General features: G+C 33.1%; 1 protein-coding gene across 1 annotated transcript; it reads left to right on the top strand.

The window, feature by feature from the left end:
• The first annotated feature begins 1057 nt into the window (after positions 1–1057).
• On the top strand, positions 1058–14730 carry LOC139518194 (uncharacterized). Its single transcript, XM_071309879.1, has 9 exons — positions 1058–1153; positions 2504–2611; positions 3351–3529; positions 4678–4760; positions 5849–6013; positions 11772–11857; positions 13382–13489; positions 13836–14011; positions 14620–14730. Exons 1-9 carry the CDS (start codon positions 1078–1080, stop codon positions 14704–14706), a joined length of 1068 nt encoding a protein of 355 aa, XP_071165980.1. The 5' UTR covers positions 1058–1077; the 3' UTR covers positions 14707–14730.
• Positions 14731–16031: the final 1301 nt, after the last annotated feature.

Genomic DNA, 16031 nt, shown 5'->3' with positions numbered 1-16031 from the left:
TCCAGTATATATTGAAAAAATTTAAAGTTTTGGGGATAGAATGCATAGCGTACATTATATATGGAAATTGAACAGCCGGTGCCGGATTTATAATTCAACTACGGGGTCGTTGTCTCTTACGGGAACAAAAACCCCTTTTCTGTCCAACAGTAAGTTAAATTCAGGCATTGAATTTCAATCTTCGAAAGTTCGAGTGAAGTTACCTATTTGTTTTTCAACAAGAAATTGATATAAAACGTGTAATATCGCTTCTTCCAATTTTATATTGAAATTGTAAATAACACTCGCTGGTTAAAAAAGTTCAGAGCATACAAAAACCTTCTCGTCCCCCCAAAAAAATATAACAAGAATGTGTTCAGAAGAAACTCATCATAGATACCAGGATTGACGCGCATTTCGTCTTCATAAGACTCATCAGTGACGATCGAATAAAAAAATGTTAAAAAGGCCAAATAAAGTACGAAGATAAAGAGCATTGGGGTTCAAAAATTCCTAAAATTTTGCCAAATACAGCTCAGATAATCAGAATCATAAAATGTGGATCTCAACCCTAATTTTTTATTTATCTTTTCTCATAATATATTCTTTGTAATTAAAATAATTAAGTCAAGAAAATTAAATTTGATTCAAATTGAAAGATCATTCGATTTATTATAGATACTTGAATAAGACGTCGTATGATTTTCTTTTCTTGATGAACTTTGGACTATATACATCAGACCATCAATAAAGCTGAATATGGTGCCATGTTCTCGTGTGACATTAATGGAGAATTCGGAACATCTCAAACGTTGTTGATTAGGGGAGGAAAGGCAAGAAATATTAATACTACATCATTGGTTTTTTTTTAATAATCAGTAATTAACATTTTACATTAATGTGTTTTCGCCTCAATTTTTTTATTTTTATATTTTAAAGATTAATCATATTGATACTGGTACAAATTTAGAGAGTGACAGCCTTTGTCTATCCCCACTTGACCTTAGAATGAACTCTCCCGAATACGACTATAAGACATGGCTGCTATCATCATAATTCTTTACTAACTGACCATACTTCCACTGGACATTCTACATTATGATCAAGTTGACAATTTTCTCTTGTGTTTTGGTCGCAGCTTCTGCTGTCGTCATTCATAACTATAGGGACTGTGGTATGTAACATATTTTTTTGCCTAAAATCGAATATAAACTAGTATATGTAGTATGTATGTACTTATTAAAAATATATTCGTATGTAAAATCATCAGATATAAATTTTGAACCGTTAACCTTTGTTAACTCAGTGCTCTGAAAATGCTCAAAATTCATAATTTATCTTCTAGATCTCCTTTCAATTGAATCATCAAGAAAATGTATTCCGCTCCATACAACCCCGTCTTAAACTCACATCAAGAGGATCTTGTCCAAAAGAGGCCGATATTTTATTTTTGTTAAAATCTTTTGATATTCTTCAAATTTTTGATTTCATAGTAGCATGTCCAATAAATATAAACCTAATGACATTCATTCTCTACATATAAGTCTCAAGATTCGATGTTGTGCCACGTATCTTATTAAAGATGGCTTTTTGTCTGACCTACAATTCATCTAAGAAATCGAGTTTCAGTGATTCTCATTTTATTTTTTCTAAAGATATGTTTTTGTTTTCATTATTGCAATTCAAACATCCCTCTTCTGATAAATTAACATTTCTATTTATCATTCGATGCAATATGAATTTCAAACTCTAATAAGTATGAGCAAATATTGGTAAATAATTGAAGCTAATATATCTTTATTTGTAATTTCTAAGTCAAACAAATATTTTTTTTTAATCGTCAAATGTAGCGAAATTATTGGCAGAGCTATAGAAAAGAGAAACTACTGCTTTTATTAATTATATTGTATTGTAAGTTTCGACTTTGGTGTAAGATTGTATCTGTGTATCTATTGCTTTAAGACCTGACACACATATCCGTGTAACAACACGTACAGCTGCAATCTACGTCACAATGCACCAAAACAAAAGTGTCATGTCAAACATTTGATTTTGGGAACAAATATACCGAAGTTGGTACATTAGCCTACTTTTCTCTATAGATAATGTATTTATGTGACTGCACCTAGTCAGTTTAATAGTACTTATTCTGCTTATCTATTATAAGGCATTACATTAAATGTAGGACAACAGTGTCAGTATCGAACTAGTTTTACATATAACTTCCAAATTATTCGACGACTACACAAACGTGTTCACGTGGAGAAACTATTACATGAACATGAATTATACAATAATTTAGTACATATTATTGATAAGTCACAACTAATGTCGAACATGACAATCTATATGATCATGTAATTATGTTACATGAAGCAAATGTGTGTACAAATAATGAACTGGCAAAAATTAATTGATGACTTTCGAACAACGGTACGTATATTACTGTTGCCTTTATTTATATATAGGTCGTTGCTTGGAAAATAAATGAAGTGAGATTTTTACTTATATTTTGTCTATACAGGTTCCCGAGATGGACTTGTCAAATCAATTGACATCAGCCCTTGTACAGCAGAACCTTGTAAATTGAAACGTGGAACAAATGTTACAGTCGCCATTACATTTACCTCAAGTAAGTTACATCAAATTTGATTGGTTGATACCACAACAAATACATATCGAAACACAGGTACTCTTTTGAAATTATTTGCTCCAATTTAACAAATAATGGGCAATAGGGGACAAATTCTAAATAAGGCCAACTATTGCCCAATGTTTGCAAGTGAATAGCACACCACACCCATTCTTTAGATATGAGCGTTACTGATGAGTCTTATGTAGACGATACGCGCCTGGCGTACTAAATTATAATCCTGGTACTTTTGATAACTATTCTATATTGAACAAGATCTGACAAAAAAGTTAACCTAATATATAATTAATTCATCAAAGTTAAAGGTAAAAGGGAATTGCAAAATAGACGCGGGTTATATAACAACATTTTTGCTTGTTAAAATCGAAAAAAAAAATATATATCGTTGCACTGTAGATGAAAGATAATTAATCATAAAATTACTTTGTTAGGGTTACGCGTGTAAGGGTTTCGGTGTAACATAAGCGGAATTAACTTTAAAATGACAAGCTTAAATGAACAGCAATATTCAGTATCATTATCATTCAGACGGCGTATAGAGCAAGTTTATACTCTCTATGCCATGTTCTGCAACATACTTATAGTATACAATGTTGTGATACTGGTCAGGACTTGATTTAAATTTTTTTATATAATTTATTTGGTTTTGTCAGGTTCTATGAATTCATACTTTTATGAATTTACCTTTTTTTTGTTAATAGTTTGATTATCATTGCAGAAGTCGACACAAGAAGTGTAACAACATCAGTTCATGGAATTCTGGGATTTATACCAATTCCTTTTGTGGGAATCCCAAAAGATGCATGTGCTAATAATAATGTAGATCATTGTCCAATCGTAAATGGCGAAACAATTGTATACTCAAACCAAATATATGTAAATCCCGTATATCCATTGGTATGTATTTTTAGATTCGAATGTGTTGTATTCTGATGAAATTGTACACTACATAATAGTTTTGTAAACAAAGGGAACTTTTACAAAACTTTTTGACATCACTTAACTTTCTCGAACTTCATTTTTTCGGAACTATTCTATTCAAACCAAATTAAATGCGCATCTGGTGCAGGAAAATTAGTACCATTAATGTTATTACTACCACTGGGTCGATGCCTATGCTGGTGGACTGTGAGTCCCCGAGGGTATCACCAGCCCAGTAGCCAGTACTTCGGTACTGGCATGAAAATACGGATTGTTTGTGTTATTAAAATTTGCTGTTACAAAATGTAAGAATCTATTATAAATTAAAGAATGTATCTCCCTCATGAAAAGCTCTGATTCCTTTCACGGATTTGGTTATACTTTTTGGACCTTTTGGAGTATAGCTCTTCATCTTTTATATAAGCTTTGGATTTCAAATATTTTGGCCACGAGCATCACTGAAGAGACATGTATTGTCGAAATGCGCATCTGGTGCAGGAAAATTGGTACCGTTAATGTTTTTAAGATGATTATTGGATTGTAATTTATAAATTATGCTTATGTCAACCAACATGACCATCTTTGTTAAAATATAACATAAGGATTAAAGAGAATCTACTAATAGTAAACAGAATTGCAAAACATGCTGAATAATATGTAAAAATTATGGTAAGCACTAACGAAAATCTACGAAAATGACTGAAACTATCATTTAACCTTTGTTGAAGTTTTGAAATAAGATGACGAAAGTTTAACAATTTTAGCATTTCAGTCTTTTTTCCTGAAAATTGTGAAAAACTATTACAAAATGATCATCAATACAACAAGTTTACAACTACAGAAAAATTGCTAGAATTACAAAACACATTGACACACTCATTATAGGAGTAAGTGAAGTTTATAAATGACGATTTAGCATTTTGTTTATCGTGAAAAAAAAAGTAATAACAGCTACAGAAATTAACAGCAAATAATATGAGTGTGTATGATAAAAACAATAAATATAAGAACAATGTCACTACCAACGGTTACTCTGTAAACAAATGACGGAAACTCACACTGATTTGTAACCATATAATAATTTTTTTTATGGCATTTGCAATAAATGTTGTATTTATTTTCAGTTGAGAGTAACAGTTGAGTTCGAGGTAAAGGATGAACATCACGATATGGTTTGCTTCAAGTTCCCAACAGAGATTGTCAACTAAAATAGCTATAGTGAATGACAGCCAAACAAAAATGTTAAATATTTTGTTATATTTCGTAAAATAACCATGTTTTCGAACAATTTCCTAGTTTTATTTCCAATAAACTCGTATATTTATTATATCTTTGGAATAGCATTCGTATGAGTCCATACAAAAGTGAATAGAACAAAATATTACTACAAACAATTAACTTCATATACAAGTAAAAAGTACATATTATAAGTATACAAGTTGACCAATGTGGCATAGTTTGGCAATAGCAAAAATTACTTCTTTAAGTCAAAAATAGTTGGTTAAAATTCAGATCCAGAATGTCCGGCCTTTTCATATTTTTTTTTATACATTTGCAACCATCCTCTATGTCCGGGAGAGTGTCGTGACAGTAAAGCATAAGAACAAACTAAAAAAAAATAGTTTGAAAATGGCTTGACCGGCTTATCATGTAAGCACAACACACTAAGATAACTCAATGAGAGACCAGAGAAAGAAAGTACGGGTCCACGATTACTCGCAGTTACTGTAAAAAAGTGCAAACCAAATTACTACTAATAAATAAATCATGTTCTCTCAAACTAAAGTATCAATCATTACACCGTTGGTTTTCCCGTTTGAATGGTTTTACACTAGTAATTTTGGGGCCCTTTATAGCTTGGTGTTCGGTGTGAGCCAAGGCTCTGTGTTGAAGGCCGTACATTGGTGACCCTCTGCTGTTGTTTTTTATTTGGGCGGGTTGTTGTCTCTTTGACACATTCCCCATTTCCATTCTCAATTTTACCTATAATGGTTTACTTTTATAAATTGTTATTTGGATGGTGAGTTGTTGGTGACCCTCTGCTGTTGTTTTTTATTTGGGCGGGTTGTTGTCTCTTTGACACATTCCCCATTTCCATTCTCAATTTTACCTATAATGGTTTACTTTTATAAATTGTTATTTGGATGGTGAGTTGTCTCATTGGCACTCATACCACATCTTCCTATATTTACATCCATAGGATTTAGTCAGGAGACGCAATATACAGAGAACATGACCTTGTTTACTGTGAAAATATACGTTCATTGTAAGACCATAAGTTTTCATATTGTATAGCAATAAAATAAAGAATGGTTATTGGGATTGTGTCAAAGAGACAGCAGCCCGACATAAGAGAAGAACACAGCCGACGGCTACCAATTGTTCTTCAACACAGCAAGAAAATCCAGCACCCGGGGGCGGGCTTCAGCTGGACCCTAAACAAAATAGTGTACTAGTTCAGTAAAAATGGACGTCATCCTAAACTCCAATAATACTTAGTTATGTTTTCATTTATCAACATCAGCAGCAATTTTAGTTCCGGGGATGGAGCATTGGAGAACGTAAAGTCAAGGTTTGAAGTTCAACTATTAATGAAAACGGCATTTATTAGCAGCCACCCGCTCCGAAACCCACACCAGAAATAATGAAAACTATTAAAATTAAAAATGGAGATGGGAAATGTGGCAATGGGACAACAACCCGACCAAATAGCTGAGAACAGTATTAAGCTATGAATGGGTGAACACAGAGAAGAAATCCCGCACCCGGAGGCGGGCTCCAGCTGCATGGCATTCCCAAACAAAAATGTGAACTAGTAAAGTGCAAATCAAATGGACGTCACGCTAAACTCCAAAACATATGAATTAATTAAAATTAAAAGGCATAAAAGACTAACAAAGGTCAGAGGCTCTTGCTTGGGACAGACTCAAAAATGCGGCGGGGTTAAACATGTTTGTGATATCTCATTCCTACAATCACACAATCTTATCAAGAAAAGTTTTCATATTTAATTAAATGATCTTTTAAAAAATCTCATTGTCAATCTATTTGTTGTAACTCGTTTGAATATAAAAAAGATACTAGTATGGAATAATTGCCAATTGGACAAATCTCCAGAAGAGCCCAAATGACACAGAACTTAACAATTATAGGTCACCGTACGGCTGGAAACAATTCAAACGAGAAAACTAACGCCTTATGTACAAAAGTTAAAGAAAAACAAACATGTAACATATCAACAAACGACAACCACTGAATTACAGGAGCCTTTTTTCTGTAACGAAAAAGGAAAGTTACGAAAAAGGAAAGTATGCTAGATATATACACTTACTGGAAATGTGAAGATATGATTGAAGCTTTAAATATTCTCCTGAACAACATATTTGTACGTTTTGAGGATATGGTGTATCGACAAGAAGTAGGTATTCATATGAACAATAACTGGGTCCCTTTAACAGCAGATATTATTACGGATTACAAATGTGTCGAAGTTTGTGATTGGATAACAACACAGATATGTCAGTATATATTCAGGAAACTGCCCCAATTGGAACCTCAAAAACGTCATCATAACACCGGTTACTATGTGACGTAGTCAAAAGCTATCAGACTGTCAGAGGCTCACAGAGGGAAAATAATGACGTGCTTCAGTCAATAATACATTTTTGATACAAAATCACGCATTTTACACTTTTAATACTTAAATTTAATGTTAAAAGTGTTATTATAAATTATTACATACACGATAAAATTATGTTCACAGCAAATTAGAAAATCCTTCACGTATGCCAAACATATCAGGTTGGGTTTTTCAATATATATGTGTTGTCAACAAATACCTGCACTGGAAAATAACATTAAGTCAGGGGTAATCCGTAATATATGTGTAATTCAGGTCTCAGAAAGGGTATATACTGTGACATTCCCGGCTTAGGGCTTATATCCCCTTCGCCTTCGGCTCAGGGGATATAAACTCTAAGCCGGGAATGTCACAGACTGGGTTTCCCCTGGGTCAATTATTTTTTTCGCCACCTCTTTCGCCAAAACAATATATTTTTCGCCACTTTATTATTTTTTTCGCCAAGTAACATAACTATATTTTTCGTTTAAAATTTACCTTTTTTTTTATACCCCCCCCCCCCCCCTTTTCCCCTTAAATGAGGTGATTTTGCCCCATTGTGTCTATGATTATTCTGTTAAACTTATTTTAGAGTCTACATTTAATGAATAAACACTAAACATTTACTTTAAAACAACAGATTTTGTTTTTAACATAAAAGTGAAAAATATTCATTGTATTTTAAACAACTTTTCTAAATGAGGGGGCCACTATACTTTTAAAATTACTATTGTCTATAATAAAGAAGATATAAGTCCTGGAATACACCCTGTCTGAGACCTGAATAACTAATCTTGTATCGCTAAGAATCTTAGTTTATTACCAAACTCAGTAAAGACCCATCATTGTTACATTTGGTTGATACATTCAACAATACCTACCGTTATCGTGGTGATATTTCTTTCGTTAGATAATCCAGAGTTCTCTAAATATACTAACGAAATTTATCAAAAGGAACTTACTTTAGCTTAATCTATCATAAATAGCAGTAGATGTTCCTTTCATAGATTTACACATTTCTATTTCTAAAGGCAAACTCTATACTAGAATTTACGACAAAAAAAAATGCGATTTTTCATTCCCTATTGTTAATTTTCCTTTTCTAGACGGCGATGTTACTTTGGCCCCATCATATGGTGATTATATATCCCAACTCGTTCGTTATGCTCATGTGTGTAGTGATGTCATAGATTTTGAAGAACGTAAACAATGCATCACTGGTTAATTATTAAGTCAGGGATTTCGTTACCATAAATTTCTTAAGCTATTACTAAATTCTTTCATAGATAGTATACAATACTGACTGTCCACGACGTTAAAATACTAAATTCCCTTGGATGTGTTTAAGTTGATTTTAGTCTCTGATGCATGATTTTTTTTAAATTATTTATTTGTTTTGTTTTTTACTAGCTGCCAGTAACTGCGAGCACTCTCAAATCGTATTTCTTGTTAATTTGACCTGGTGATACTATTTAAGGTCTTTCCTTTTTCTATAAGGAAAGACCTTACTGTATTTCTTCTGATTATTATTATTATTCTTTCCGCCAAACTTTAACGACATTTCCCCAAAAAAAGTACGCGACATGTTAAAATGATATTAGGTATCTAGTATCGGTTAACCAAAAGCTATCTTGTGGTGAGGGCACGACCCCGTTACATTTTCTAACACCGAAAACCTTGTTATCATTCTAACTCCGTAACCATAATAAGTAGAAAAAAACAAAGAGTGGAATTTGTTCAGGAACAGACCCTGATTCTTCGTTACATATGGATCGAAAAGATTCAACGACTCATTGGTAGGGTTATGCCCCTTCGAAAATTAACCGATGTCGGTTGGCCACTAAAACTCAGAAACCGTAAGTTGTAGCCACCTAGGATCTTCACCAATGATCATCAATTTAGGTGACTAAGAAAACTGATCTAAGGTCAAAGGTCAAGGTCATGACCTAGATTTTGACCTTAGTTTGTTATCGGATATACTCAATAACTGTAAAAGATGGCTGAAAAAATATAACAGAAAAAATGTGTGTCTTGTCCAGATCTACATTTGTTATGTTGGGTTCAAAATTACTGGACCAACTATTATGGACCTAGGGCACGAAAACTGTTTTTCGGGTCCGAAATGATTTTTTTCGCTTACAACTCTAAAGAGGTGAGAGATAGAAAAAAAACTTTGAATTTCAAAAATGTTCAGCATAATAAGATCTTTAAAATTAGGTCAAGGTCAGAGGTCCACGTCCCTAGCAACGACATAAAACACCTTAGCAACCATATATTTTTTTAACTTAGAAGGCTATGAATAATATAAATATGAAATTTTTAATACTGGAAATGACATTTTTGTCCCTAACAACGACATTTTTAAGTCCTTAGCAAATCACTTATTTTTTTAACTTTAAATACTATGAATAGTTTTATCCTTAGGAATGATTTTTGTCCTTAGCAACCACTTGTTATGAATATAAAAGTCCTTAGAAACCATATATTTTTTAATTAAGAAGGAAAGACCTTTCAATTTTTCATGAACAGTTGACTTTTTAATTGTTATTCTTTCTTGTTATTTGATGTTTAATTATACGGGGTTAGATCTCGTCTATATACTAGCTTTGAAAAGTGCATGGTATGACTATAAATTTTCGCTTCTTCGTGGTTATATTTATGAACAAACAAATATTTCCGTTCTCCATTTAAACTATATAACACACAACAAAATTATTTTCATTAACCTGTGTTTCTTATTGTATTTGGCGGATTTTTGTTCAATGTTATTGGTTCGTTTTTTTTTAATATTTTTTTATAAATCTCACAGCGGTATACAACTGTTGCATTTATCAATTCACTCCTTATCTTATTGATTTTGTATTTACATTATATCATAGATCGAATTTATTCGTTCAGTGTATGTTCACTTCTGTTAATGTCTTTTGATTGAGTTTAGCCATTTCAATTGATATTTTATAATGTGTCTTTCTATGTTATGATGTTACACTATTGTTTCAGATTATGAAAGGGCGGAGGTTGGTATCTATATTCTTTTGATATTTGCAAGACTAATACATTAATAGTTAAGGTGGCATTATGACACACGTATGGTACAAGCCGAAAGGTGTGTCTTCGACAGATCAAAGGTGAAAATAGTTTACTAAACGAATGATAAACTTTAAGCTTTTGAATCCAATCCTGTAGAGTGGTTTCCATAAATAGTCAGATAAAGTAACGGTTGATTAAATTCAAGTGTCTATTAGATAAAAATCCAAAGATGGACCGCATTCTTCCAAATTTAGATCTAATTTATATTTTATCGGAATATTATAAAATTACGACAGATAACGAACGACATATATTAAGAACATTAAAGAGTATCAATGCTACATTGTATCTCGCCAACCCTTTCTTTGAAAATAAAAATAAACAATTATAGATCGAGACGTCTGTAAATCCTAGATTGTGTTTTTGCTTTGTAATTGGTGTACAAAAGTGTATGCATTTTTATTTCCCCACGCGGGTCTCAACATACAAATTTCGCTACAGACGTCCGACTGGGGTTGAAACCCCATTTCATATATTGCATGATTTACGCGGAAATTCTTACTCATTCATTTAATTTATAGGGAAAAATCTTTACAAAAGATGAACATTTATGACCCATTCGCATATTTATTCCTACCCATTGATATATTACCTCCGTGAAATTGAACTACATTTATATGTTTGAAATTTTAAAATCTGACCGATACAAGCAGTACGTCTGTGTGTATATAAGAAGAGATCACCCTGTCCCCTCCTCGTGGATTGCGTCCTTCTTATCTTTCCTTTTATTTGAAAATATGATTCTACTGAGCTCTATAGGAAGACTATTATTAGTAGGTTCGCATACCTTAATTGACAACGTGGAAAAATTCATGTACGGGTGAAACGACAACAGGACAGCAAGCATACAATACACATGTACAATAGAGAGACACAAGTAGGTAAAAACTGGAAGAAAATTTTGTAATATTTATGCTTTGAATTCTCTCTATTCGTCAGTTTAACCGACCCCCCCCCCCCCCAAACCCCCTCCCCCCCCCCCCCCCCATTACTCTATTCTCTGAATCTATACCCAACCGTAATAGAGGAGAGCTTTGTTTTATGTTATTTGTATTCTCAATCTAAATAACTAGTAATATATAGTTGGCCAAAATGAATTATTTTTTTATTTCAATTTTTAGATTTTGTGTAGGTTCAGGAGGTACTTGTAAACCATTACTGATTTATAAAAATCCGAATTTGACAAAAAAAAATTCTACCGATATTTAAATTATTCTTTGATAGTGTGTTTGGTTGATTTTCGTGCATTTCTATTTACATGTACTTCTATCAAGGAAAAACTACAGTTTTCATTTTAGAATATTATATTAGATGAATAGATTTAACATTTAAATATTTTAGATCGTCACCAATTTTGACCCAATCAGTCTTCCATACACCCGAAGGTAATTGAACTATCCCATTGTGCATTCACGTGACTCAGTTTTATATAAAAACCAAGACAATGGCTTGAATTCTGATAATTAAAAGAAATCACGCGTGCAACGGCGGTCTTCACGAGTACTGAACAAAAATGGAAACCTCAACAACATCTCTCGTCCTTCTGATGCTCGCCGGGTTGACGGTAGCGATTGACATTCAATTCAAATACTGCAGTATGTATTTCTTTGTTTTATTTATTTATTTAAATTATATCATGAACTAGTTTAAAACATTTGATTGATTAAAATTGTATTTCATTATATAAATAGCTACTACTTTACTGATTACAGTGTATAAACTGATAATAATGTTGACCAACAATAATAGAGAGAAAGTATGGAAAGAAGTTTTTGTCATTATATCATGTACAGGTAAACAGCAGAACATTTTCATTGATTTTCTATAAAATAACTTTGTTCAAAACTAAAATCACAGGAACTTATTTCACTTTTTTTTTTTTAAATTTTAATATTGGAACAAAACTCATGGTGCTGTGATTTTTATTCCGGAACTTAATTCACACTTGATTAAAAAATTAGTTCCGGAACAAATTTTATAGTGCTGGAACATATTTTCTGTGACATAAGTTCTGGTGGAACATTTTCCATATGACATTTGGAACAAATGTCACGCCGGAACAAATATTTTGTTACATATACACGTTTGCAGTCTGATGCAAACGACATGACTTTCTGGGATAGCCTCTCTATTGTGGATCCAGGATTTTCCGTAAGAAGATCTGGAGGACCCCAATGAAAACGTTTTAAATCGTTTGCGGGTTTTTAGGGGGTGGGGGATAATGGGCCGGGGATAATATGAAAATTTCATCAAAAGTAAATTTATAGCATAAATCCCTCTTCCCTTCATATGTTTTGCTTCCACCAGGAAATTACAAATATACTAGCTCAATGTTTTGTCTTTCTTATTTTTTGTACTCTTTGAACGTCTTGCGGTGTTAATATCTCTAATTTCGTTCAAATTTGGACTTTATAACACTCGTGTCCTACATATTTATTAGCTTCGCATTTAACTTGAACAATTTTGTATCATGTTCCAAGTGCGAAACCAGGATTTTGAATTAGTCAAGAGTTCCCTATAAGTGAAATGTAACTGCAATAATTTGTAAATTGGAATTTGGCGCAATTATATTCAGAATTTGTCACGATTTAACTTTAAAAAAAAACGTCTGATATTCATTTTGGCAATATGCTGGACGACCTGAACATTTGATACTCTGTTAAGCATTGGAGACCTGTTTTCGTTGAGACTATTCGTGTTATTCCTGCTGGGTCCTTAAAGTTTTCCCTTCAGTTCCTACTAATTGTTGATTTCCAAAAGAGCCCTACCCCTTGAAAATCAATTGGACGTACGGTTCCTTTGTGTGTATTTGGTATATACTTATTATTTTGGTGTAGTCGTGAGGAATACTACATAAATTTAATGAGTGCAAATAGCTCCAAGTTGCCGTAGATGTGTCTCGTATTAGTGAGATTGAATTGTTAAGATATGAGTAAAGTAGTCCTTTTTCAATAGTCCGTCCCAACTGCATGAAAGATAGTTTAAAACACTGAACAAAACAATGCGAAATGAAAAGAAAAGATGGTAACAACAAAATCGCCTAGTACTATACTTGTAAGATAACTTATAGTTGTAATGTATAATAGTTTTAATTACTGATATTAAATTCTTATTTTCAGAGAATGGACCTCAGAACCTTAAAAAAGTCAATATTAGTCCTTGTGATAAACTTCCCTGTGTTTTCCATCATGGAGTTAATGTAACAGTCAAAGTAGATTTTGTTTCACGTAAGTATTTTATGCATGATTTTTATAAACATACTTGTGATACTGGTTTTGGTGGCACGGACATAAAAGACTGTTTCTGAAATTAATGAACAAGTTGTATCGAGATGAATTTTAGGAAGATCATAATAAGCCAAATTGTTATGAACAAATCATGAAGGAAAAGACTGAGGCTGATTTTTTTTTTAATTCATCTTTGCTTGACGGTTTTTATTCTTATTCATTAGTACCAATTCCTACTACAGCATGACGGTTTTTATTCTTATTCGTTAGTTCTAATTCCTACTACAGCATGACGATAGTTATATATTCGTATTCGCAGGTTAATTTTTATTATTTGTATTTGCAGCTGCAAGTTCTACCACGTTGGATGCCGAGATTTTTGGCATACTCGCCGGTATTCCTATAAAGTTTAACATGCCTAATCCTAATGGTTGTAATGAATGCGGAATAACATGTCCTATCAAACAAAATATGGAATATGTTTACAGCAGTGAATTTTTCGTCATGAAGAGCTATCCAAATGTAAGTGAAATTTTCTTTGCAAACAAATACATATTCTGTTTGTAATATAGGATTCTTTTATACTTGTATGCAAGCTTTGACACAGTGACATTCCCCATTTCCATTCTCAATTTTATTATTATTTGTGTACAATATAGCGGACGTAATTATGCGACCAAGAGAAAAAACTTTGAGACTCCTCTTCGCAAATCCTCAATGCCGACTCTTGTCACCGGCTGTAATACCATTGTCTAAGTAGGGCCGATTAAATTCTCAGCTGCCCGCGTCCAGTAAGACTGAGTGTTTTATCGGTGTCTCGCTCCCTGCATGATGAATAATTCCTACAACAACTATGAGGGTTCGAAGATGTCATGCGATAGGTACAAATTGGCCTCTAGTCCAACGTGCCATTATTTTTCAGTGGCAGTAACCCAGTTTAAATTTTCTGCCTTTCATCTCGATCGTGTCCTATAACAAGACGTGCATATTGTATGTTAATTAATTTGTTCTTACACATAGACATTTCACAAAACTGTACAAAATTATATACAATTTACACAAGAATGTTAATTAAATGTCACATTAATGCATTCGTTATTAAATTTTAGTTGTTACCATTACTTTTACAGATCCAGATTGTCGTACAATGGGACTTGAGGGGTGCCAACAAGGACTTTCTGTTTTGTTTTGAATTTCCAATGACTATTGTTGACTGATAATAAATGTAGTTTAACCATGTTGATATGTGTATAATTACACCGTCTTTAGTTTTAAGTACTATCTGTACATCATATAACCAAAGTAACTATTTATATGCAATCAATTCTTCTTGTAAAAGCTCGTGAGTAAAATATACATGACAGCCTCATGAATATAATTGAAGAAACATAAACTTCGGTATTTGATAAAAACCGTTAAATGATGGCATTTATAGTGATTTTTGTTTTCGCTTTTAACAATGTCATCTCGATGATCGAATGGTTTTAGGAAGTTCGTTTTCAGCGATCACAAGCCTGTCAAAACTTAGTTGGTTCGAAGACAGCTTTCATAAGGTGCGTTTCACTCCAAATTAAATTAGCACATTACAATAAAAAAGAAGAATGGTGTGGTATGTTTGCCAATTAGATAACTCTTCACAAGTGAAATGCCACAGAAATTAAAAACTATAGGCTACATTACGACCTTCAACAATGAACGAAACCCATACCGCATAGTCAGCTATGAAAGTCCCCGAAATGATATTATACTAGTTAAACATTTCAAAAGAATACTAACGGCCTAAATAATGTACATGCACAACAACAAAAAATGACCGAATAAAAAAAATCCAAAACGCACCAACAAACGATATCAACTCAGGCTCCTGACTTGGGACAGGCACATTTTTAATTTTAGTTTCTTGTGTATAATTCGGAGTCTAGTATGACGTCCATTACCACTGTACTAGTATACATATTTTTAAGGGGCCAGCTGAAGGACGCCTACGGGTGCGGGAGTTTCTCGCTACATTGAAGACCCATTGGTGGCCTTCGGCTGTAGTCTGTTCTATGGTCGGGTTGTTGTCAGTTTGACACATTCCGCATTTCCTTTCTCAATTTAACATGCACATAATGTGACGGGCTAAAACATGTTAGAGGGGTCAAAACCCTCTGCTAACCTGGGACAGTGGTGTGAAGTACAAAATAAAACGAACTACAAAAATCAGTTGAAAAGGGCTTAACTCATCAGATTGACACAAAGCAAAACGCATATTGCCATGGACGTGGCCGGGTACTTGTACATCCCAACAACAAAGTATATATTTCATCATCATATATAATTTTGATTGGCTAACAGCAATCTCGCATCATTCATTCTGAAACTAACCATAATTTCTAAATGAAATGTTGTATTCATGACACGAGGTTCCGCAATAAAGTACGTGGGTAAATAGATACGAAGTCCAGCTCAACAAAAAACTATTTTCACTTAAGTTCTGCGATACTGACAGTGATCAATGCCCTGAAGGTTTCATTTGAAACGGTAAGTTGTGATTTCGAAA

Source organism: Mytilus edulis, chromosome 3 (assembly GCF_963676685.1).
Source record: "Mytilus edulis chromosome 3, xbMytEdul2.2, whole genome shotgun sequence".
In the NCBI taxonomy this organism is placed as follows: Eukaryota; Metazoa; Mollusca; class Bivalvia; order Mytilida; family Mytilidae; genus Mytilus; species Mytilus edulis.
This window is presented reverse-complemented; position numbering and strand designations above follow the sequence as displayed.